Source organism: Ranitomeya imitator, chromosome 4, assembly GCF_032444005.1.
Source record: "Ranitomeya imitator isolate aRanImi1 chromosome 4, aRanImi1.pri, whole genome shotgun sequence".
Classification (NCBI taxonomy): Eukaryota; Metazoa; Chordata; class Amphibia; order Anura; family Dendrobatidae; genus Ranitomeya; species Ranitomeya imitator.
Genome location: NC_091285.1, coordinates 364,710,074 through 364,735,039, shown reverse-complemented (window position 1 = coordinate 364,735,039; position 24,966 = coordinate 364,710,074). Strand labels below are relative to the sequence as shown.

Sequence of the window (24,966 nt, the reverse complement as noted above, 5' to 3'; positions counted from 1 at the left end):
CTTCTGACACTAATTTAGTAAACACCTCCACCGCTGGGCATAATGACAGGAAGGGAACCTCGTTGATCTAGGAAAGATAGATTTTGGAAACCCACCTTCATTGGTTGGACTTTGCTCTTCAAGTAATTCCTCCAATATCCAAATAGTATCCCAGCACTCCAACCCTCCTGTTCTTTTCCTCCTTTACAATGCAATTTTTTCAGAATTAATTTGCGTGAAAATAAATGGAGGTCTTTTAGCGCTGTGAAATAATTAAAACTGTTAGTTGGGGAGAAAGACAGACCCTTGCTTAATACCTCTAATTGTGTTGCAGTCAACACATGATCGGATAGGTCTATTACCTGTAACCCTTCCTGGGACTTAATTTCGGATTGTTTCCCAGATGTTCCTTTTTTGGCGTTTTGTCTAGTGTTTATTTTTTTATTATGATCACTTGTTGAAGCACCATCAGTATCTGTCTCAGCTCGATTCTTTTTTACGGGCTGGCGTACCGCAGATCTCATTGATCTTACAGATGCAGACTATGATTGCGACCGGGACCCATTCCTGTAGAAAGGGCGTGTTCTCTCATTTATATTCCTCCACTTATAGTTCCTATTGAGTTGTTTGTCATTTATATCCCTTTGGCATTTTTTAGATTTAGTTTGTTGTATTTCTTCTGCCCATTTTTGTGCTTCATCCGCTACTTCTAAGTTGAATTTCTGTAACGCCTCATTAGACATATCTTTTTAATGTTAATTTGTAAGTCCTCCATTTCCCCTTCCATCGTTTTCAGGTAATCAGCGTTCATCTCCTTTAAAATTTCCATGAAGCCAAATGAGCAGGTATTTGCATAACTCTCCCATCTATCCTTTATCTCCAGATTTTCCAAAGGAAAGGAGGGAAAAACCTGCACCCTCAAACCCCTGGGTATCAGCCCCTTCTGTAAATATTTATCTAAAAAGGCATTGTTCCACCATATTTTAGTCCTTTTTCTCAAAAAATCTTTAAATTTAATTGTCATCTCCAATAACCCCTTATTGTTACCTTCCATATTTGTATGGTTGGTGTCTTTGAACACATCATCTATTTGTGAGAACCATGCACTGTCACGGGCTCTGAAATCCATAATAATACCGCTGGAGCCTACTGTGAAAAACACAGAGATCAACATTAATGTCACAATTTCCAGTCTCATGGTGTGACCTATACACAATGCTAGGTCACTATGTTAACCTCCATAGTTAGCAATACACAAACATTGGAGAATACTAGGAGTTTTGATAAGAGTGTAGAAAAGCTTTATTTGTCACAATACAATAATCTAAAAAACACTGACAATGTAAATAGATGTGTTATACAAAAGACACCGAACAATAGCACACTGCACAAAAAGTACATCATATCATAACCATTATCTGGTAGTGGGTGAGGGTGATCCCTTCCCTAAAAAGTCCCAAACCAATGGGTCCCTCTTTTTAAAACTAAATCAGGGCCCTTTTGTTACCAACAATTGCTAATGGCCACCTGGGGATAAGTTCCCATGAGGATAAATTCCCATGCTCTATGTAGAAACAGGAATTTTCTTTTCCCTGCATGAGTCATCCCCCTCTTCAGCTGCTCCACTCCTACCCCTGCCCTGCCAGGGTCTTTTGCAGTGATGACTCCAGCAGGAAGAATTGACCTCCTGTCTCTTTATAGAGCTTTAAAGGATTCAACTGGTTAGTTTTTAATCACATGAATCATAGACCTAATAGAAAAGAAAATAATTAACTGGGTAGAAAGGTAAAATGAGCAATTGTAAGTACACAGTGCTGTATAATATGATGACTGCAATGTATTAAGAGGATAAATATTTTGATGGGAGCTCTTCTTTAGCCTTAAATGCATCAATGAGTTATATGGAAAAAGGTTCTGCATTTTACAGTAATGTTTTTCAACATTAGATGTAGTGTGCATTTCTGGACTATTTAGGTTTGTAATGCAGCCTTTTTTTTCTTGATCTAGAAAAGCCACTTTTTACACGGGATGCATCACAGCTTAAAGGAACATTTCTTAGTACCACTCTTAAGAAAAGTAACATGGGCTTTGGATTTACTATTATTGGGGGTGATGAACCGGATGAATTTCTACAAGTGAAGAGTGTAATTCCAGAAGGCCCTGCTGCGCAGGATGGCAAGATGGAGACAGGTAAAATCGCTTCATTAGTACAGACAGACCCGCTGGTGCAATTATATTTACATAGAATCTATCCAAAGGAAATCTTGTTGCTCATTTTTTCTGTCCATGAAGCCTATAAATAAAATATTAGAGACTATACAAAATCAACAATAATAGAGAGAAGTTCAAGCCCTTTTGCTACTTCCACATCATGGCTTAAAGTAAAATACACCACCCACACAAAGTGGGCTGTAATATCCTGTTTAAATTATTCATCTCCTATCTTGCATTTATGGACCCGTTAAAACAGTGTTCCCCAACTTCAGTCCTCAAGAGCCACCAACATGGGCAGACATACCATTGTTGCAACACATGCAGCCACACAGTGATCCAAGAGATAAGGGGCCACTTCCATCTCCAAAGTATATGTAATTTTGAATTATGGATGGACCATATACTGTTCCTGCACGTGGGCCCTTTTCAGTCTGTGTACGCTTCTACTTCAACAGATCATGTTTTCAGAATTTCTTCAGTGTTGCACAGGTGATAATTCCATAATTTCTTTAATACTAAGGAAATTCTGAAAACATGAGGTGGCTTATAAGGATTGGAGTTGGGGGAAGCGGCACTAGAGGTTTGCTTTTGAAGTCAAAGGAAAAAGGTGGCATCTGAGGTTGCCTGAACCTCAAGAGTATTCATAGAGGTAACATAAGAAATGAATGAGCAGAAGAGGAAGGAGGAGATTTGCAAGTGAATTGTTAAGTATCACTAGATGGTGAGAACATTCTAATCTGGCTTAATAGTTACGGTGTTGGTGTAGAACTTGAAACTACTGCATACAAGCGCTGTTTGGGTGGTCCATGCTCAAAGGAGTATACTGGTGTTTAATCTGTGTTAAGTGTTGCTATTGCAGTGCTGATGCAGAATAACATGACTTTTCATGGCTGGTGTGATTGAGGTAAGGGACTGGTGTTTGTTCGGTGCCCACCTTGATCACTATTGACATTATTACTGTATGTTAGTAATTGCAGGAACAGAAAAGTAAGCAAATATATGGCAAAAAATTTAAAGGGAATCTGTAACCAGGTTTATGCTTCCCAATTGAAGCACAGCATAAAATAGGGACAGACACACGTGTCCTACTGCTATGCCAATTACGGGCTTATTGCTGTTTTTCTTTATAAAATCACTGTTTTATCTACAGCAGGATTGATAGTCCTTCCAATGATGAGTTCTATGTAAGCACGCCCAAACCACTGATTGATTTTTGTACACCCTGAATAGGTAGAAATCTGCCAGTAAGTGGTGGGGGTAGCTGGATCTCATCGAAAAAGAGAAAAACATAGCAGGAGCTCATCATTGAGAGGACACGAAGAGCTGCAGCAGACATAACTACAGCAAAAAGCCCAGCAAGTGACATTAAAATCAGGGTGTCTACAGCTACTTTATGCTGCACTCAGATGGAGTAGCGAAACATGCTATGCTGGCTTCTGGCTTCCGTACACACAGTGCGCCATCCTGGTAAAACTAGTGTATATTATATGATCAGTGTGTGTAACCCTTTACTCCAGATATAATTTTATTTGACCTTTTCTTTACACTGTTTAGTTTAGTAGAATGAAAATTAATATGTTGTAACTAGTGATGAGCGAGTGTACTCGTTGCTCGGGTTTTCCCAAGCATGCTCGGGTGGTCTCCGAGTATTTGTAAGTGCTCAGAGATTTAGTTTTCGTAACCGCATCTGCATTATTTGCAGCTGCTAGACAGCTTGAATACATGTGGGGATTCCCTAGCAAACAGGCAACCCCCACATGTACTCAGACTGGCTGCGTCAACACAAACTAAATCTCCGAGCACTCACAAATACTCAGAGACCACCCGAGCGTGCTCAGGAAAACCCGAGCAACGAGTATACTCGCTCATCACTAGTTGTAACTCAAAAGACATAACTTTATGGAGGCAAATGTACACTCCTGAGAGACCTCAATATAAAGCTCTGGCAAAAATTAAGAGACTATAACATCAAAACCCTGTCATGGGCAACCCAATCTGCAGGCCTGAACCCCATTGAAAACCTCTGGAATGTAATCAAGAGGATGATGGATAGTCACAAGCCATCAAACAAAGAAGAACTGCTTACATTTTTGCGCCAGAAGCAGTGTGAAAGACTGGTGGAAAGCATGCCAAGAAGCATGAAAGCTGTGATTAAAAATCATGGTTATTCCACAAAATATTGATTTCTGAGCTTTTCCTGAGTTAAAACATTAGTATTGTTTTTTATAAATGATTATGAACTTGTTTTCTTTGCATTATTTGAGGTCTGAAAGCACTGCTTTTTTTTAATTTTGACCATTTTTCTTTGTAAAATAAAATTATTGCTTGGAAATTCGGAAACGTTGTCAGAATAAAAGAACAATTTACATTTTACTCAAAAATATACCTATAAAGAGAAAAATCAGACAAACTGAACGTTTTGCAGTGGTCTCTTAATTTTTGCCAGAGCTGTATTTCTTCATTTCTAAATGACTGATGGCTGTATTGTTTTCCTGTAAGTGCAAATTAGCTTATGGGCTGTGTTTATTACTATGTATTTTTAATTTGTTCCCTCAGAAACCCCAAAAACAGAATGGTCTGTCAGGTGAAAAGGTTTGCAGCACCGTATATGAGCACAACTTGTCTAACTAAATTATCTGCTGATCACAATTTTGGCATCCTGAGAGATTATCTTCTTGTCAAACAGACACATATCCCTACTATATTATTTCAGAGTACAGTTTTATTTTAGAAGTCTTTATGTATTGTTTCACTTTTCTGTGCGCTTTGTGGTCTGAGTCAGAACAAATAAATAGTGGACAAGGGCACAGCACTAAATCGTGCCAAATCAGAATTAGGCTTCACTTCACCTTTGGCTTGAGAAGGACTGGAAATTAGAGATGAGCAAATCTTTTGAAATTCAAACTTGACAGCTTTGCCAAACTTTCATCAAAAATTTGTCTTGTGAATCGATTCCTCTTAATAAGTTCTGCAAAGCATCCAATTTAAAATATATGCATGATATTCTAAGGTCTTTTAGGAGTGTAGTCCACCTTTAAACACAGTATTTGGAATGTCAATTTGACCTCCACATGTAAGGCTATGGCTAAACAGATGGTAACTGGTGATAATCAATAGTCTTTTTCCATACACTAATCTTCACTGATGTACTATCACATGCTATCTCTAAAACTTATTCAGTGTTTTGTGGATTTCTTTGGCAATCTATACTGCTGAGCTGTGAACTGTGACATCCTTTCACTATTCAGAATCAACACAAAATAGCTGCTGCATTCCCTGTCTCTGCTTTTATACAGGTTATCATATTCCTAATTGTTTGTGCTATCAAATGTCATGTGCTGCAATGCATTATGGGGAAGCCAGAAATATTCAATCCACTTTCTAGACCAGAGGTGTCAAACTGCATTCCTCGAGGGCCGCCAACAGGTCATGTTTTCAGGAGTTCCTTGTATTGCACAGGTGATAATTTAATCACCTGCACAGAATGATTCCAGCACCTTGTGGAATGCTAAGGAAATCCTGAAAACATGACCTGTTGGCGGCCCTCGAGGAATGCAGTTTGACACCTCTGTTCTAGACCCTTACAAAATTTGTTCAGTGTTGATCTGCACAGCCTAATGAAGAACCTTCAGACCTGTTGCAGTGCAACATCTTTCACCCGGATAAGGCCGCACTTCAGATCCTTGTACTTTGGATGGCCCAACATCTCAATCGATAGAAAAAAAATAGGGAAGGAATGTATTGCTAAAGCAGGGAGTGGCAATCCCGTTGAGTTGCAACCTTTCTTGATTATTAAAACTGACATATCCTTGTGAAATGCGATCACATTCATACTAGATTAAGTTAAATATTAGTTACTAGGGATGAGCAAACATTTTTAGTGATACTCCGATATCACTTGAGTATCTGGGTGCTTGGATGTGCTTGTTACTCGACCAGCATTAGCAGGAGTTTGATTTCAAACTTGAATCCCACAGCCAATAAGCATGTGGGGATTGCCTGGGTGTCACTTTAATTCCATAGCCATCTTGGTATTGGCATTACTGTGATTGGCTACTGATGGGGAAATCAGAAACCACCTTGATATATTCTTGTAATTCGCATCTATATACTTCTGTCTAAACAAGTCTAAACATGTCAAGGGTTTGCTAAGTCATTCTCTTAATTAGAACTGCTAACAGGATAAGGGTGAGGCTAATCAGATGAACCTTAGGACCTCCAACACTACATATCTGTCCACAGGTCACCTGTTATGTAAAAATCACCCGATGAATTAAGAACGATCTCATATGTAATAAACGGCTGATTCGCGCACAAACATAATGTATCCGCCTACTCAAAAGGGTATATAACTTACTGCAACCATTAAACTTTATGGTGTCTAAAACAGATCACCTCTGTCTCTGTCCCATCATTGCTCGAGCATCCTCATATCTGGCAACCATCCAATATCCCTGAGGGACTAACTTGCAGACCACCCTAACACTACCCATGTAACATCATCGGGGGTTATAAAAGGACAAGCGCCGCCAGTCTCTGTACACTGACCCCATTGCACAGCTGTGTGACAGTAGTTATTGGAGGGAGAGAGTACTTGTCCAGGCATGTGTGTGCACAATTTAACGAAGTCCTGTACTGTAATGCTAGTGCTGAACCTGAACCATCATACTAACAGTCCTTATAAGGGCTGCTTTGCTGTTTGTATCCGATACATTCTGCATTTAGCGTAGTTAGGAGAGAGTGTTACAGGAACAGGGAGAGTGGCTGAATACAGTCCCTAGGCAGGGATTAGGGCTTGCAGTTCATTGCTAAATATGTAGCTGCAGCAGCTGACCACATTCTTTTCTGTGTGTGAAAAAATTGAGTATTTTGTGATCCATAGAGTATTGCGTGCCTTGTGCTACATTTCTTTGTTATATAACACTCCAGAAAGCGTTACAAATGTTTCAGTATTCAATTAATCATCCATAGAATACTCCGTGCTCTGGGGTACATTATGGTGGTATGTAAAACTCCCAAAAAGTATTCAATGTATACTTATTCATGGAGTATTAGATGCTTTCTGTAACATTAGCATGGTATATAACACTCCAAATAATTGTTGAAAAATTTGTATGCATTCAGTTACTCATCCATAGAGGATTATGTGATTTGTGGTACATAATGGTGGTATTAAACTCCAAAAAAATGCTTTGACTGCTGCAGGTGACCAATTTTAATTTTTTTAATTGAAAATAAGCTTGGTTTCAAGAGACTTGGCAATTAAAAAATGCATAAAGTGTGCAATAAGGGAAGGGGAAGAGGAAGTGCTGATGGTGGTGCACGCAGATGACGTGGGGCAGGTGTGACTACGCCTGTTGCTGGAACACAAGAAACATGCCCATCCACAACACATAGGTTCCTGTCCCACTTTGCAGGGAGGTAAGTTTCAACACTTCTGAAGCCAAAGCAGTGCGAACAGGTGGTCGGCTGGATAGTAGATAATGCTTTCAGCATGCTTGGCAGCACCACCCAGTCTTCCACACGGTCCAGTCTCACCAGCCAACAGTCTGGATCATGTAATCCTCTCTCTGATCCTCCTTCCTCCCACCTTGTTGAATTCCAGGAGACAAGGGATCCCACACTAGGACACTCCAAGGAGCTCTTTACAATTTCACATCTTCATTGTGACCTCTCACCCTGCATGTTCCAAGAGGGACAGGAGGAGATTATATCAGTGATGCACAAAAAAAGGAGGAAAATTGTGATGATATACAGTTGCCGATAAGTCAGAATGTTGATAAGTCACTAAGTTAGGACGACCAGGGTGCGGCGGTGGAAGACAAGGTGGTGGATGACGAAGTCACCAACCCAACCTAGGAAACTGGCATGCAGAGCGAGGCCAGCAGCACTGAGCGGCTGGGATCGGCAGCACCAAAACAGGCAGGATGAGGCAGTGGGTTGACCTGAGAGAGAACTGTTCCACAGAGCAATGACATTCCTGAATTTCTCCTTGAAAGAGTTAGGTGTTCTCCAGTTTGGGACTTTTTTAAAGAGCGTTCTAAGAAATACAAAATGGTAATTTGTAACCTGGGCCATGTCAATATCATCAGGGGCATGACCACTAGGAGTCTAACCACTACCAGCATGATCAGGCACATTTAATCTAAACACACCACTCGGTGGGCTGAATGCCTAGGTCCATGATTGCCAGAGGGTGACCACTGCCTTTCCCCTGTGCTAGGTGATTCCCTGTCCTTGACACTGGCACAGATGCCCCCCCGCCCTGCACCTGTCCTTCCACATTCTGATGCATCATTATAAGGCACTTCCAAGTTCTTGTCCTAGCACAGCATTCAGCTGTCCCTACCCCAGGCCTTTCAACAAAAGAGAAAGTTTCCAGCCACCCACCCACAGTCCCAAAGGCTAAATGGGCACATTTCCAGGCTGCTTGCCGTCAAAATGTTGTCATTTAGGCTTGTTTACACAGAGGACTTCTGCTGACTCTGCAGCCATCCCTCGGTCGGTACTCGATCCGAAGCTGCCACTTTTTTCCCGGTGTGGCGTCCCCTCCTTGTACCAGCATGTGTCCAGGAACATCACCCATGCCCTTGGAGTTGAGTCCCACCCTGGCATGTCACATGAGCTCCCAATGATGTCATACATCAGTTCCTGCACCTCCTCCTGCTCCTTATTCTCCATCTCCGATGTGTTTACTCATAGAACATCGTCCACATCAGCCGTAAGCCTGCAGCTCTGCAGCACTGCCTCAGCTAAGTGGCAACAGGCTCTGCTGAAGCAGAGTACTGCAAACCGCAGTAGAGTTACAGTATTTAAAGGAATGCAAGACCAGACAGATCTGTGGTTTATGCCACAGAACCGCCAACCAGGCATGTTCGAGTGTGGAATGGGCATAACCTGGTGGTGGCGGGGTACACGTGCTTCAATGGTCTCTGAAAACAGATTTGCAAGAGCTTCTGGTCAAAGTATGCCACATCGGACCCATTTCTACAAGGTGGCTACAGCTGTCACTGCTCTGGTAGTGTTGCAGCAGCGCATGCAAATTCCAGCTCATGACTGGTATGTGACATGCCCACATGCTGGGACTCAAAACTGGCAAGACTTTATGAGTAGCAGAGACCAGTGGTTAAGTACCAGCTCCAACACACCCATTGGTATACTGATCAGTATCTGCACAAAATAACTGAAGAGTGGGCATGGATGTTTGACATTTGTGTGGTTCTCCAAGATGTTGAGGACTCCACAAAGAAGGTGAGCAGCGATGACACCATTATCAGCACACGGATCCCACTTCTGTGCATACTTAAACAGTTGCTCCTGACAATTTAAACATGAAACTTTGCATGCAGACTAGGTAAAGACTGAGGAAGACATGAGACTGGGAAATACTACCAAGCCCAGTCTCCTCTCATCTTCTCAGTGCAGATTAACAATGATGAAAAAGCAATTGAGGTAGAGGAGGAGGAACAGGAGCTTGCTGATAGCGCAAAAGAGGCAAGTACCCACACAACCTTCGTCCCGACTCTTCTACGTGGATGGGCTGATGAGGGGAATGAGGAGGAAGATAGAGAGTAGTCATCATGGTGAAGACAAGGAAGCATTGGCTGTAGGGACCTTAACACATATGGCAGACTTTATGTACCACTGCCTTTCCCGTGACCCTCGCATTAAATTCTTAGTGGACAAAAAAGGACTGGTTGTTCACACTGCTAGACTCACGCTACAAGAAAAACTTTGCATCTTTTCTTCTGGAGGCGGAGAGGTCTTGTAAAATGGGGAAATACCGGAAGGTCATTGTGGAAAATATGTTGAAAACTTTTCCATCAGACAATGCTAGTGGCAGGGGACAAGCTTTCGTTCCTAACCAAGGAAGAAATGCAAGGGAGATACACAGCAGAGGCTTGGTCCAATTTCATGACACCGTCTCAGCATCTAGGGTCTGATAACTGGGTATTTTTGACAAGGAGAGAAAAGTTTTTAAAGATCGTTAAATGATATTTGGTCTACAAAACCAGCATACTCCCTAATTCCTCTGCGACCTTCAGCTATTGTTTCTCAAAGCTGGACACCTGGTATGAGCTGTGTTGTGAATTCTGTTGTCGAACTCCCTCCTGTGGTCGTGAATGGTACTTCGGCGAGTTCTGTCTATGGGCTCCATCTGGTGGCTGTGAGTGAAGCTGCTGCTTCTGAGGTTCCTTGCACAGGTGACGTGGTTTATCCTTTGGTTGACTGTTCTATTTAACTCCTCTCAGATCGTTACTCCATGCCAGCTGTCAATGTTTTTGCATTGGTTCAGTTCGCTCCTGGATCTCTCTGGTGACCTGCCTTCTCCTGCAGAAGCTAAGTTCCTGATAGTCTTTATTTGTTCATTGTTTTCTTGTCCAGCTGGTTTTCATGATTTTGTCTTGCTAGCTGGAAGCTCTGGGATGCAGAGTGGCCCCTCCGCACCGTGAGTCGGTGCGGAGGTCTTTTTTGCACACTCTGCGTGGTCTTTTGTAGGTTTTTGTGCTGATCGCAAAGTTACCTTTCCTATCCTCTGTCTATTTAGTAAGTCTGGCCTCCCTTTGCTGTAACCTGTTTCATTTCTGCGTTTGTGACTTTCATCTTTACTCACAGTCAATATATGTGGGGGGCTTCCTTTACCTTTGGGGAATTTCTCTGAGGCAAGGTAGGCTTTATTTTCTATCTCTAGGGCTAGATAGTTCTTAGGCTGTGACGAGGTGCCTAGGTCTGGTCAGGAGCGCTCCACGGCTATTTCTAGTGTGTGTGATAGGATTAGGGCTTGCGGTCAGTAGAGCTCCCACATCCCAGAGCTCGTCCTGTATGAGGTTTAACTATCAGGTCATTCCGGGTGCTCCTAACCACCAGGTCATAACAGAGCTGTCCCTCTCTGCCTTGGAGGTGTTGTGCTGCCCTGCTGCTAGCGTCTTGTCTGAGCTGGTTTTTAGTGCCACTGGGAGGGGCCATAACGGACTTGTTTTCGCCTGTCAACAGAAAGTGCTGACAGGCTCACTCTGATAAAAATGAGCAAAGACTGGATTAGACCTGACTTTTCCACACCACCAGATGACAGCATCACATAAAGTGTTTTTAGTGTTCAATATTTGAATGAGGCCCAAGAGTTGTTGCCTTGGGTCTATGGATGACCCTCCTTATAATCTTTTTCCTTGCTTTGCAATTTGCGCAAAGCCTTTGAGTGTAGATGTACCATGACTGCACTTTATTTTTTATGAAGTGTCTTCAAGGGTGTTTGGATGGCCTTGCTTGTAGTTTTTGGCAGACTTTGCACTGTGCGCAGAACTTTTATGATTGTAGGAACACTACAACTACACTTTGTTCACAATAGTTGAATGATACAGTACAGTTGGTGGTTTCAAGTGTGTGTATGGATAATTTGTGGCAGGATTTGCACTTACTGCAGAACCTTTATGAGTCTAGGCGTACCACTACATGACAAATTGATCCCCTTGAGAAAGCTGCGTTTGTACCAGCGAAACGTGCGTTGGGGCTGACATCTGTCCTTGGGGTGACCACCTCTCTATCTCACAGTCCTGAGTAAGCTTGTCCCCTTGCACTTTTTAAGTATTATCCTGTGTGATGTGTGTTTACTTAATATGGGGGCATCCTAGTTTCGTGGTCTTGTTTTTGCATCCTGACTATAATATAATGCCTGATACCTTGCACTGCTGAGGTGGTTTCCTCTCTTCCTGTCTGTACCTCCATGGAGAATAGGTTACTTTATTTAATGTGGTTTATTTGATCTTTTTGATATTTAATAAGGATTTAATACTGTTTTTTAGTAAAATTATCGCCTGGTACTCATTTTTCTCCTATTTGCCATGTTTTTTGGAGTTGGTGTAGCTGTTTTAGGGTGGGCCACCATTGGTGCCCTATTCTCTTAGCATTTTATATGCAGCTGGGTTGGTTTCTATGAACAGAATGTGTATGAGGTCCTCCTTTATGTCTATTATAGGATGTTTCTGAGTCCTTAATATTTGGCACTTCATTTCCTTCATAAATTACACTGAAATTTCCAATTTTTTAATTAAAAAAATCAATTTTAGTTTACTTAAATTATAAAAAAAAAATGTAAATCCTTTTAAAATTTTGCTTTATATAAGAAGTCATTTTATAGGAAAAAATGTTTCTTAACTTTTTTATTCTTATAAGCGTCAATTTCTCGTCTATTTTTAATGTTTTATTGTCAGTCTTTAAAGTGAAGTAATAGTGTGGCACAATTGTTCTCTGCAGCAATCTGGGAGTCGGAGATGCTTCTAGGGGTCTTCCATAGGCTGTTATCCTTCCATTCAGCACTTGTTCCATTCATTTCAACATTTTCACTGCCTCCCATACACCTCTTTGTAGGGTTTGCCAGAAAGATGCTCGTTTTTCCCCGACACTTGTATTATACTTGTTGCTCTAACTGAGCATGCAAGTATTGGGAATTGCTCGGTTCGATTAACAAGCATCTGAGCATTTTAGTGCTAACTGAATGTAATCTGACTGCAAAGCAATAATTTATTTCCATCTCTCACTAATTGAAGGCCAAAGCATAGATATTTTTTTTAATGATTACCTATACATTAAATCTAAAACGTATTCTTAAATTTCCCATTAACCCCTTTCTGACATCGGACGTACTATCCCGTCCATGTGGGGTGGGCCCCTATGACCATGGACGGGATAGTACGTCCAGCGCGATCGGCGGCGCTCACGGGGGGAGCGCCGCCGATCGCGGCCGGGTGTCAGCTGCCTATCGCAGCTGACATCCGGCACTATGTGCCAGGAGCGGTCACGGACCGCCCCCGGCACATTAACCCCTGGCACACCGCGATCAAAGATGATCACGATGTGCCGGCGGTGCAGGGAAGCACCGCGCATGGAGGGGGCTCCCTGCGGGCTTCCCTGAGCCCCCCGCAGCAACGCGATGTGATCGCGTTGCTGCGAGGGTCTTACCTCCCTCCCTCCCTGCTCGAGCCCCGGATCCAAGATGGCCGCGGATCCGGGTCCTGCAGGTGGCTTCACAGAGCCTGCTCAGAGCAGGCACTGTGAAGGCTGCAGCGCTGCTAGTCAGATCAGTGATCTGACAGAGTGCTGTGCAAACTGTCAGATCACTGATCTGTGATGTCCCCCCCGGGACAAAGTAAGAAAGTAAAAAAAAAAATTTTCAAATGTGTAAAAAAAAATTAAAAAAAATATTCCAAAATAATGAAAAAAAAAAAAAATATTATTCCCATAAATACATTTCTTTATCTAAATAAAAAAAAAAACAATAAAAGTACACATATTTAGTATCGCCGCGTCCGTAACGACCTGACCTATAAAACTGGACCACTAGTTAACCCCTTCAGTAAACACCGTAAGAAAAAAAGAAAAAAAAAACGAGGCAAAAAACAACGCTTTATTATCATACCGCCGAACAAAAAGTGGAATAACACGCGATCAAAAAGACAGATATAAATAACCATGGTACCACTGAAAACGTCATCTTGTCCCGCAAAAAATGAGCCACCATACAGCATCATCAGCAAAAAAGTAAAAAAGTTATAGTCCTGAGAATAAAGCGATGCCAAAATAATTATTTTTTCTATAAAATAGTTTTTATCGTATAAAAGCGCCAAAACATAAAAAAATGATATAAATGAGGTGTCTCTGTAATCGTACTGACCCGAAGAATAAAACTGCTTTATCAATTTTACCAAACGCGGAACGGTATAAACGCCTCCCCCAAAAGAAATTCATGAATAGCTGGTTTTTGGTCATTGTGCCTCACAAAAATCGGAATAAAAAGCGATCAAAAAATGTCACGTGCCCGAAAATGTTACCAATAAAAACGTCAACTCGTCCCGCAAAAAACAAGACATCACATGACTCTGTGGACCAAAATATAGAAAAATTATAGCTCTCAAAATGTGGTAACGCAAAAAATATTTTTTGCAATAAAAAGCGTCTTTCAGTGTGTGACGGCTGCCAATCATAAAAATCCGCTAAAAAACCCGCTATAAAAGTAAATCAAACCCCCCTTCATCACCCCCTTAGTTAGGGAAAAATTAAAAAAATGTATTTATTTCCATTTTCCCATTAGGGCTAGGGTTAGAGTTAGGGCTAGGGTTAGGGCTAGGGTTAGAGCTAGGGTTAGGGCTAGGGTTAGGGCTAGGGTTAGGGCTAGGGCTAGGGTTAGGGTTAGGGCTAGGGTTAGGGTTAGGGCTAGGGTTAGGGCTAGGGTTAGGGCTAGGGTTAGGGTTAGGGCTAGGGTTAGGGCTAGGGTTAGGGCTAGGGCTAGGGTTAGGGCTAGGGTTAGGATTAGGGTTAGGGCTAGGGTTAGGGCTAGGGCTACAGTTTGGGTTGGGGCTAAAGTTACAGTTAGGGTTTAGATTACATTTACGGTTGGGAATAGGGTTGGGATTAGGGTTAGGGGTGTGTCAGGGTTAGAGGTGTGGTTAGGGTTACCGTTGGAATTAGGGTTAGGGGTGTGTTTGGATTAGGGTTTCAGTTATAATTGGGAGGTTTCCACTGTTTAGGCACATCAGGGGCTCTCCAAACGCGACATGGTGTCCGATCTCAATTCCAGCCAATTCTGCGTTGAAAAAGTAAAACAGTGCTTCTTCCCTTCCGAGCTCTCCCGTGTGCCCAAACAGGGGTTTACCCCAACATATGGGGTATCAGCGTACTCAGGACAAATAGGACAACAACTTTTGGGGTCCAATTTCTCCTGTTACCCTTGGGAAAATACAAAACTCGGGGCTAAAACATATTTTTTGTGGGAAAAAAAAGATTTTTTATTTTCACGGCTCTGCGTTATAAACTGTAGAGAAACACTTGGGGGTTCAAAGTTCTCACAACACATCTAGATTAGTTCCCTGGGGGGTCTAGTTTCCAATATGGGGTCACTTGTGGGGGGTTTCTACTGTTTAGGTACATTAGGGGTTCTGCAAACGCAATGTGACGTCTGCAGACCATTCCATCTAAGTCTGCATTCGAAATGGCGCTCCTTCCCTTCCGAGCTCTGCCATGCGCTCAAACGGTGGTTTCCCCCAACATACGGGGTATCAGCGTACTCAGGACAAATTGGACAACAACTTTTGGGGTCGAATTTCTCCTCTTACCCTCGGGAAAATACAAAACTGGGGGCTAAAAAATAATTTTGGGGGGAAAGATTTTTTTTTTTAATTTTCACGGCTCTGCGTTACAAACTGTAGTGAAACACTTGGGGGTTCAAAGCTATCACAACACATCTAGATGAGTTCCTTAGGGGGTCTAGTTTCCAAAATGGTGTCACTTGTGGGAGGTTTCTACTGTTTAGGTAGATTAGGGGCTCTGCAAATGCAATGTGACACCTGCAGACCATTCCATCTAAGTCCTCATTCCAAATGGAGCTCCTTCCCTTCCGAGCCCTCCCATGCGCCCAAACAGTGGTTCCCCCCCACATATGGGGTATCAGCGCACTCAGGACAAATTGGACAACAAATTGTGGGGTCGAATTTCTCCTGTTACCCTCGGGAAAATACAAAACTGGGGGCTAAAAAATAATTTTTGTGGGAAAAAATTTTTGTTTTATTTTTACGGCTCTCCATTATAAACTTCTGTGAAGCCCTTGGTGGGTCAAAGCGCTCAGCACACATCTAGATAAGTTCCTAAGGGGGTCTACTTTCCAAAATGGTGTCACTTGTGGGGGGTTTCTACTGTTTAGGTACATTAGGGGCTCTGCAAACGCAATGTGACACCTGCAGACCATTCCATCTAAGTCTGCATTCAAATGCACTCCTTCCCTTCTGAGCCCTCCCATGTGCCCAAACAGTGGTTCCCCCCACATATGGTGTATCATCGCACTCAGGACAAATTGGGCAACAAATTTTGGGGTCCAATTTCTCCTGTTACCCTCAGGAAAATACAAAACTGGGGGCTAAAAAAATAATTTTTGTGGGAAAAAAATTTTGTTTTATTTTTATGGCTCTGCATTATAAACTTCTGTGAAGCACTTGGTGGGTCAAAGTGCTCACCACACCTCTAGATAAGTTCCTTAGGGGGTCTACTTTCCAAAATGGTGTCATTTGTGGGGGGTTTCAATGTTTAGGCACATCAGTGGCTCTTCAAACGCAACATGGCGTTCTATCTCAATTCCTGTCAATTTTGCTTTGAAAAGTCAAACGGCGCTCCTTCCCTTCCGAGCTCTCCCATGCGCCCAAACAGTGGTTTACCCCCACATATGGGGTATCAGCGTACTCAGGACAAATTGTACAACAACTTTTAGGGTCCAATTTCTTCTCTTACCCTTGGGAAAATAAAAAATTGGGGGCGAAAATATCATTTTTGTGAAAAAATATGATTTTTTATTTTTACGGTTCTACATTATAAACTTCTGTGAAGCACTTGGTGGGTCAAAGTGCTCACCACACCTCTAGATAAGTTCCTTAGGGGGTCTACTTTCCAAAATCGTGTCACTTGTGGGAGGTTTCAATGTTTAGCCACATCAGGGGCTCTCCAAACGAAACATGGCATCCCATCTCAATTCCAGTCAATTTTGCATTGAAAAGTCAAATGGCACTCCTTTGCTTCCGAGCTCTGCCATGCGCCCAAACAGTGGTTTACCCCCACATGTGGGGTATTGGCATACTCAGGACAAATTGTACAACAATGTTTGGGGTCCATTTTCTCCTGTTACCCTTGGTAAAATAAAACAAATTGGAGCTGAATTAAATTTTTTGTGAAAAAAAGTTAAATGTTCATTTTTATTTAAACATTCAAAAAATTCCTGTGAAGCACCAGAAGGGTTAATAAACTTCTTGAATATGGTTTTGAGCACCTTGAGGGGTGTAGTTTTTAGAATGGTGTCACACTTGGGTATTTTCTATCATATAGACCCCTCAAAATGACTTCAAATGAGATGTGGTCCCTAAAATAAAATGGTGTTGTAGAAATGAGAAATTGCTGGTCAACTTTTAACCCTTATAACTCCCTAACAAAAAAAAATTTTGGTTCCAAAATTGTGCTGATGTAAAGTAGACATGTGGGAAATGTTACTTATTAAGTATTTTGTGTGACATATCTCTGTGATTTAATTGCATAAAAATTAAAAGTTGGAAAATTGCGAAATTTTCATAATTTTCGCCAAATTTCCGTTTTTTTCACAAATAAACGCAGGTACTATCAAAGAATTTTTACCATTGTCATGAAGTACAATATGTCATGAGAAAACAGTGTCAGAATCACCAGGATCCATTGAAGCGTTCCAGAGTAATAACCTCATAAAGGGACAGTGGTCAGAATTGTAAAAATTGGCCCGGTCATTAACGTGCAAACCACCCTTGGGGGTAAAGGGGTTAATTGTTAAATTATTAATAGTGCAATGCAATATGTCTTAATGTATATGATGATATCATCCAATATTATAAAATATTTCCTTCATAAAGCAAATAATGAAAATGTCTAGAAGGCTCTCATTTATCAGTAAAGCTTTGTAAGTTCAGCAAGTTGCCGGCAGCAATTACTCATTTATAAGACAATATGCTGAATACTCATATTTTTGGAATACTACATCTGCTGAGCATTGTTTTATTAACTTTCCTCCAGCATAATCCGGGACCTCGTCCTCTGAAAATTGGAACAGCTATATCAGCTGTCTATTGGTAAGCTGGTGACATGTTTAACTGCCTAGATGCTCTAAAATCTAGCATTAAAATACTGCACAGATATTGTCATTCCATTTTCTATCCTCTTGTAGTGTTTTTTTTTCTTAATTGTTAATTCGTAGTGACTTTTCATTTTGGGGCCACTTGCATTCAAATGTGTTTATTTCGCTGATCAATGATTGTATATCCAAAAGTCATGATATCTTATTTTGGTATTATATCCGCACTCTATAGCACTGTTTCCCTCACTTATATTTAGAGGCATTTGGCAGAAAATGCAATAAATGGGTGACTTTACCAAAAGAAACAGATATTTACTGTATGCAGAGAAAAGGAGTGACAGCTTTATATGTATGGCATTCATGACAAACACACACGGTATATCATTGCAAATGCATCTAAACCCTGGAGCAGTCGTATTGACTAATGACCTATTGAACTACACAGAGGCATAATCAGTAAAGCAGCACAAACTTTAATTATAGCCATGGACATATGAAGAATAAACTACCGAAAAACAATTTAGTAGATGAGGTGAAATAATCATGAAGAACCAAAACGAATACTATTATTTTCGCTCTTGCACAAAAAAAAAATCACATTTTTTGTCATGTGTTCAGGTGTTCTTGTGTAAAGTTTGTCATAATGGTTGTTCTGAGTGTTCTGTTATAATGGGTGTTCTCCTGTCATAATGGGTGTTCTGCTCCAAGAGGAGATCCGCACAAAATAACTTTCTTTATACTGGTTTCTTGCTGTGTACCGAATATACCTGATGTTTTGTGAAAGTCTGAAACTATGCCCTCTTTTTTTTCTTCTTCTTCTTTTCTTCTCTTCCTCTATCAATCTTTTGTCGTGTCTACCTTTGCCATCTCACATTCCTCTATTTTTCCATTTCTTTAAATCTGTCAGTAGGATCAAGCCTCCTAAGCCAACTATATGGTCATGCAAGTCTTTGGAAGCTGAATAAAATTATACCTTGTTATCTGTGATCTGATGTCTTATTCAAGCGAAATCAACATTTTCTTAAGTTGACCTCTTCCAGGCTATGGGGAGGATGTTGTTTGAAAGATAACTCTGCCTCCAGTGTGTGACATGTAACTAACACAGAAAAGGAAAACTGAACTTTTCCTTCTTGCATACACATCTATTGCAGCTTTACAGCTCTGATGTATTGCAACAATATTGCAACCCGGGCTGCCTGTGAGATGGAAGCTAAGAGAAACTTGCAGATGTATCAGGTATAATCACACACAGCTCTGCAGTGAGATCAGCAGAGCAGAGAGCGGCCATTGCACATCACACTGGTAACTCTCCCTTCATGTAAAATAAGCTCTGGAGGCAGAGTTATCTTCCACACAGCGTCCTCTCCAGAACCTGGAAGAGATCATTTATATAAAGTGATAGAAGGTGATTCTTAACAAGTCTTTATCCTGCATGACTATATTAATTGTTTACATAGCTCAATTGTGTTGACAAATTCCCTTTAAGACTTTATCATCCATACCTACCTTACTCCTTATTCCCTCTCATTTGTCATCTACAATTGCCATAAACTACCATGTATGAAGACGTTGTCGCTGTTGTACTAACTGATAATCATCTAAAATATGTCACAAATGAAATAAAAATGTGCAGATTTCGCACAACATTGAACCATTGTTGATAGATGAAGAGAGTTCATTTAGGCCCCATTCAGATGTCGATTTTAACCTTGTGCATGAAAAAACTGACAGGTTTCCATCAGTGTACTGGATCAAATTTTTTTTGGTGTTTGGTCAGTGTATCCATTTTTATCAATATTTATTCTGTTTTTCTTGTGTACAAAATAAAAAAAATTCCAAACTTCTACCCACTAAATAGTTAGAAACAGACAGCACTTGGACAACGCATAGATTCCATCTGTGTTCTGTTTTATTTTTTATTTTTTAACTAACCCATTGATTTGAATGGCCGTGTTTGATCCACTGTTCTGATCTGGAACAGACACCTTTTTTTTTTGCTTAAACCTGCAAATTAAAAACAGACATGTGAACAGTCCTGTAGACTATAAAGGACAGAACGTATGTGAATAAATGACATCTAACTTGGACCTTTTATATGTTTAAAAGAAGGGAGCAGCACCGTTTACCTGCCCAGGTGTCTGAACAAATGCACTGCAGGATGTAGCCAGCCCATGTAGCAAAAATGTTGGCAAAATACTAAATAGACAGCCACTCTCAGCCTACCAATTAATGGAGAGGGTGACTACTTAGTACATGTTTGCACAATAAAGGCCTGTATAGGACTCTGTTCATATATTTGCAGCAAATGCAAATAATCCCAGGTCTCTCTAGACTAAAACATATAGATGGGATACTTAGGCAACAGGGATCTTGGATTCCACTCCCATTGATTCTACTTTTCAAGTTCATTGGCAACTTTAAATAGCTTCAGGGAATATGTTCCACTGTGGTTGAAGCTAATAAAGTCTTGTTTGTGAATAATGATGTTTCAGGGCTTTGATCTCGTATAGGTCATTCAATAGAGCCCCCTTTTTGTCTAGTTTTTGCTTTTAAATTAAAAAAAATATATCACTCGCACCAAGAGAAGAAAGGTGTTTAATCATACATATGTACAGGTGCGGGTTTCATTTTTCTTTTTTTTTGTGAACATGTGATTGCCTAGATTTTATAAACATTGTTTTAACCCTTTGATAGGTGAAGGTAAGGTGATGTTATATAATATGTGTGGTACAATATTGTTTTCTTGGGGATGAAATTATAATATAAATATTCGAACTGCTAAACAGATTGAAAGATAGCGATCGGTTCCTCAGTTAGTACAGCCACACCCATTAGTAATGAAAATGGGGTATAAATAGCTTCTAACAAAATCATTTTATTATACACCTGATGAAGGCCTCCTTGCACAAATATACCAGTTTGTTTACTGTAAGTGATATCTGTAACTTATATGTAACCCATTCTCATGTACAGCACCATGGAATCAATGGTGCTATATAAATAAATAATAATAATATACCAGGTGAGCAAGATTCATGTTGTACTTTTCTCTCCAAGTAAGATTCACTCATTTACTACGCTTAGATAGCGCTCTCCCTCTCTTTTCCAGGACCTCATTCACAAAGTCTTGTTTCTTTATGGCTGTAATTTTGTATGACAATGAAGGGAATAATCTAGATACTTTCTGATAATACTGCCATACATCACCTAAGTTGAATGCGAGTCACCAAGATATATTGCATAAAAGTAAACTCATAAACCCGGATTCATCAAACGGTTTTCTCCACAAATCTGGCCTAAAATTGTTTAAAATGTTAAAAACATTGTGCAACCTTTTATGAAAGTGTTTACCCCTGGAGTAAAACACAATGAAAAGTTTTTCAAAATGTTTGGCAAAACTAAGGTGTTCAAAAAGTAGCATTTCTGGAAAAGTGCACGGAAATATGAAAATATGCACTGAATTCAGTAAGTGGCACCTGTTAATGAATTTGGTGCATCCTACTCTACCACGCCCGTGGTGTTTTTACACCAGTCACTTTTTGAAAACTAGAAAGGGACATGACTAAGCATGGCTGCAAATTCATCATAGTTTACTCCCCCAAACACCATTCATTAAGATAGCAATGTTTTCTAATCCTCTACTGGATCACATATTTCTTGTGGTTGCATATATCACAAATTTCATAATGAGGAACATGGAACTTCCAGATCTGGTGAGCCTTTGGGAGACTGCAGAAGAGAAGCTCCACGGTGAGGTGCCTTATTAGAGGCAGGACAACAACTGAACAAACCTTGCTCCTGCCAAAAGAGTGAGCCACACACCAAGGTCTGATTGGACAAACCAAAAAACTAAACCAAACATCACATCTGCATGCTTCTTCACAAGACAATGAAAGGAAAGAATTGTTATCTGAGCTGAATGTCTCAAGCAAAATCCTTCTACTGTAGAAGAAATAGCTAAGTTACTTTAACCTAACATTAAATTATCTCTGGAGGCCTTCGGTATCAACAACTTTACAGCAGAAGCAAGCAGAGATATCACAGCAGCCTTTCAGCCTAGATGAAGTGGGAAAAAGGTTCAGCTCTGCAGAAGAGGAGCTAGAAGGTGATTATATGGTGATTAAAAGGACAATGAAATGAAGACTACCACCACATTTTTGAGATTCACTTGATGTATCCATTTCCACTGTAAAGAAAAAAAGAAATAAACAGATACATTTGTATTTACATAGGTATAATTTGAAAATATATGGGAAATGGGTGTTTATTTGATATCTTTGTACACATGTTCGATCCTTTTTTCTTTGTTTTTTTGCATCTTGTAAAAAAAGTCTCTGCTATGACTTTTCATCCTTAGAAAAAACGCATCAGATTTTAAGCCAATTTTTAAAACATTCCAGTGTATGTGAAACAGATGCCAACATATTGTCAAATGTTTGCATTAGTTTTCTCATGTTTTTTTCTAGAAAACAAGTCCCATAATTTCCTGATACTACACCATGCCAATTTTTAAATGGATCCGTTCTTTTAAAAAAAATGCAAAGGTTTTAGTGTTGAGCATTCTGATACCGCAAGTATCGGGTATCGGCCGATACTTGCGGTATCGGAATTCCGATACTGAGTTCCGATACTTTTGTGGTATCGGGTATCGGTATCGGATCCATAGTAATGTGTAAAATAAAGAATTAAAATAAAAAATATTGATATACTTACCTCTCCGGAGGCCCCTGGACATCACCGCTGGTAACCGGCAGCCTTCTTTGTTTAAAATGAGCGCGTTTAGGGACTCCCATGACGTCACGGCTTCTGATTGGTCGCGTGCCGCTCATGTGACCGCCACATGACCAATCAGAAGCTGCGACGTCATTCTCAGGCCCTAAACTCCTCATTCTAGGAATTTAGGACCCGAGGAATGACATAGCGGCTTCTGATTGGTCGCGTGGCGGTCACATGAGCGGCACGCGACCAATCAGAAGCCGCGACGTCATTCCTCAGGTCCTAAACTCCTCATTCTAGGAATTTAGGACCTGAGGAATGATGTCGCGGCTTCTGATTGGTCGCGTGGCGGTCACATGAGCGGCACGCGACCAATCAGAAGCTGCGACGTCATTCTCAGGTCCTAAACGCGCTCATTTTAAACAAAGAAGGCTGCCGGTTACCAGCGGTGATGTCCAGGGGCCTCCGGAGAGGTAATTATATCAATATTTTTTATTTTAATTCTTTATTTTACACATTAATATGGATCCCAGGGCCTGAAGGAGAGTTTCCTCTCCTTCAGACCCTGGGAACCATCAGGATACCTTCCGATACTTGGTGTCCCATTGACTTGTATTGGTATCGGGTATCGGTATCGGCGATATCCGATACTTTTCGGGTATCGGCCGATACTATCCGATACCGATACTTTCAAGTATCGGACGGTATCGCTCAACACTATTTGCAATATATTTGTTTACAAAATTGCATCGGTTTCCATCAGTATTATAATAGATCATGCGCTTTTTTTTCTTACAATATAAAAACTTGTGGCCATTATAGATGACAAAATTGTGGTGCAAAGCAGGCCTAAATCAATAGCTTTTCTATTAATGTGGATGACCTTGAAAATAGATCAAGGAGAAGCAATTTTAAAATTATAGGCTTGCCAGAATACATAAGCTTTACCGTCTTACGATGATATGCACAGTTGAGCTACCTCGAACTCTGGAGGTCATTGCATCATTGAAGTGAAATGAGTGCAGAGGGTGGAACCACCAAAACAGCCAGGGCAAGATGAATATTCCAAGTAAGCCACATCCTGTTACAGTGAAATATTTGGAAAAAAACAACTGTTGTGCAGAAATACCAAAAAGCTGTCTCCCCCCAAGGATGCAAGGTGATAAGGTCCTAGTCTTGGAGATTATTCTATGGAAGTAGAAGAAAACATCATTTGCTTACTGATGTATGTAAAGTGTGGCATAACAAGAAAATAAGGATTTGCACTTCCCAGCAATAGTAAATATATATATAGCAAGAAAGGAGACTAAACATTTACTGCAGCAGACAAAGCAGCGGTTTATGTGAATGGCCTACAAACAGCTACCTGAGAGTGTGGAAGTAGAAGAGTAGTGGTCACCTGGCAGCTCTAAAATGGCTACCAAGGAATGGCTTGTTGTAATGCAGATCCCAAGGGTAGTATTAGCCTTTACCCTTTCATTCCTTTAAAGCAGGGGTCCCCAACTCCAGTCCTCAAGGCCCACCAACAGGTCATGTTTTCAGGATTTCCTTTGCATTGCACAGGTGATGCAATTATTACCTGGGCAATACTAAGGGAATCCTGAAAACATGACATGTTGGTGGGCCTTGAGGACTGGAGTTGGGGACCCCTGCTTTAAAGGACTTCTGCTGGAACCCCTATATTGGGGCAAAGAAGTCATATTTTTACAGGTGGTGCAGGCTGACAGAGTAGTCAAGAATGGTCAGAAATGGGAGGGAAATCAAGATGCAAAGATGAAAATCTTCTGTAAACAGGCTGAGGTCAAAACTAGGAGGATTGACAATGAACAAAAACAAAAGACAGAAGAATAATCAGGAAACAGACCAAGATCAAAACTGAAATATCACAGGCTAACAGGAACTTAACTGAAGATGTGAACCAGAGCTATTAATTCTCTTTCTGGCATCTCGCACCAGGTAGCTGGGATCATTAGTCAGGTGTGGTGCTGTCCAATTGGTTAAAAAATACACGCACCTGTACTTCCAGACTGGACAGTACCATAGGTCCCAGCCTCAGTAGCTGGACAGAGCCTGCGTAGTCCAGAGTCTGAGGTTCTGAGGCTTCAACATCTTCTCCATCACCATGGCCGCCAGCAGAATAAATACAGCGATGCCTGGTGGCAGAAGCAGGCATCGCAGGAAAAAGTCTTCAAGGAGGTGTGACAGAGAAGGAACTGTGCAAGGGAGTCTGCATATTGGAAAAGGGTCTACTTCACTGGACTAAGAAGCTCAGGAGACTTTGTACACTTTCACTGGATTACTTAACTACTCATTAGGATTGGATAGGTGGTTGGAGGTTTTACTGGGAATGATGTTATGTGATTTGTTCAAGTCTACACCACTTTTTGTACTGGGAATACATATGTTGAAACAAATAATTGGTGGAT

At 41.0% G+C, this 24,966-nt stretch overlaps 1 protein-coding gene across 4 annotated transcripts in view; it reads left to right on the top strand.

The window, feature by feature from the left end:
* Positions 1-24,966, top strand: part of MAGI2 (membrane associated guanylate kinase, WW and PDZ domain containing 2) — a 1,646,639-nt gene that overhangs the window by 1,286,994 nt on the left and 334,679 nt on the right. For all 4 annotated transcript variants that reach the window (XM_069765141.1, XM_069765140.1, XM_069765143.1 and 1 more), the window contains one exon: positions 1,987-2,169. In XM_069765141.1, the coding sequence (XP_069621242.1) occupies positions 1,987-2,169 (183 nt within the window). The remainder of the gene's footprint in view (positions 1-1,986; positions 2,170-24,966) is intronic.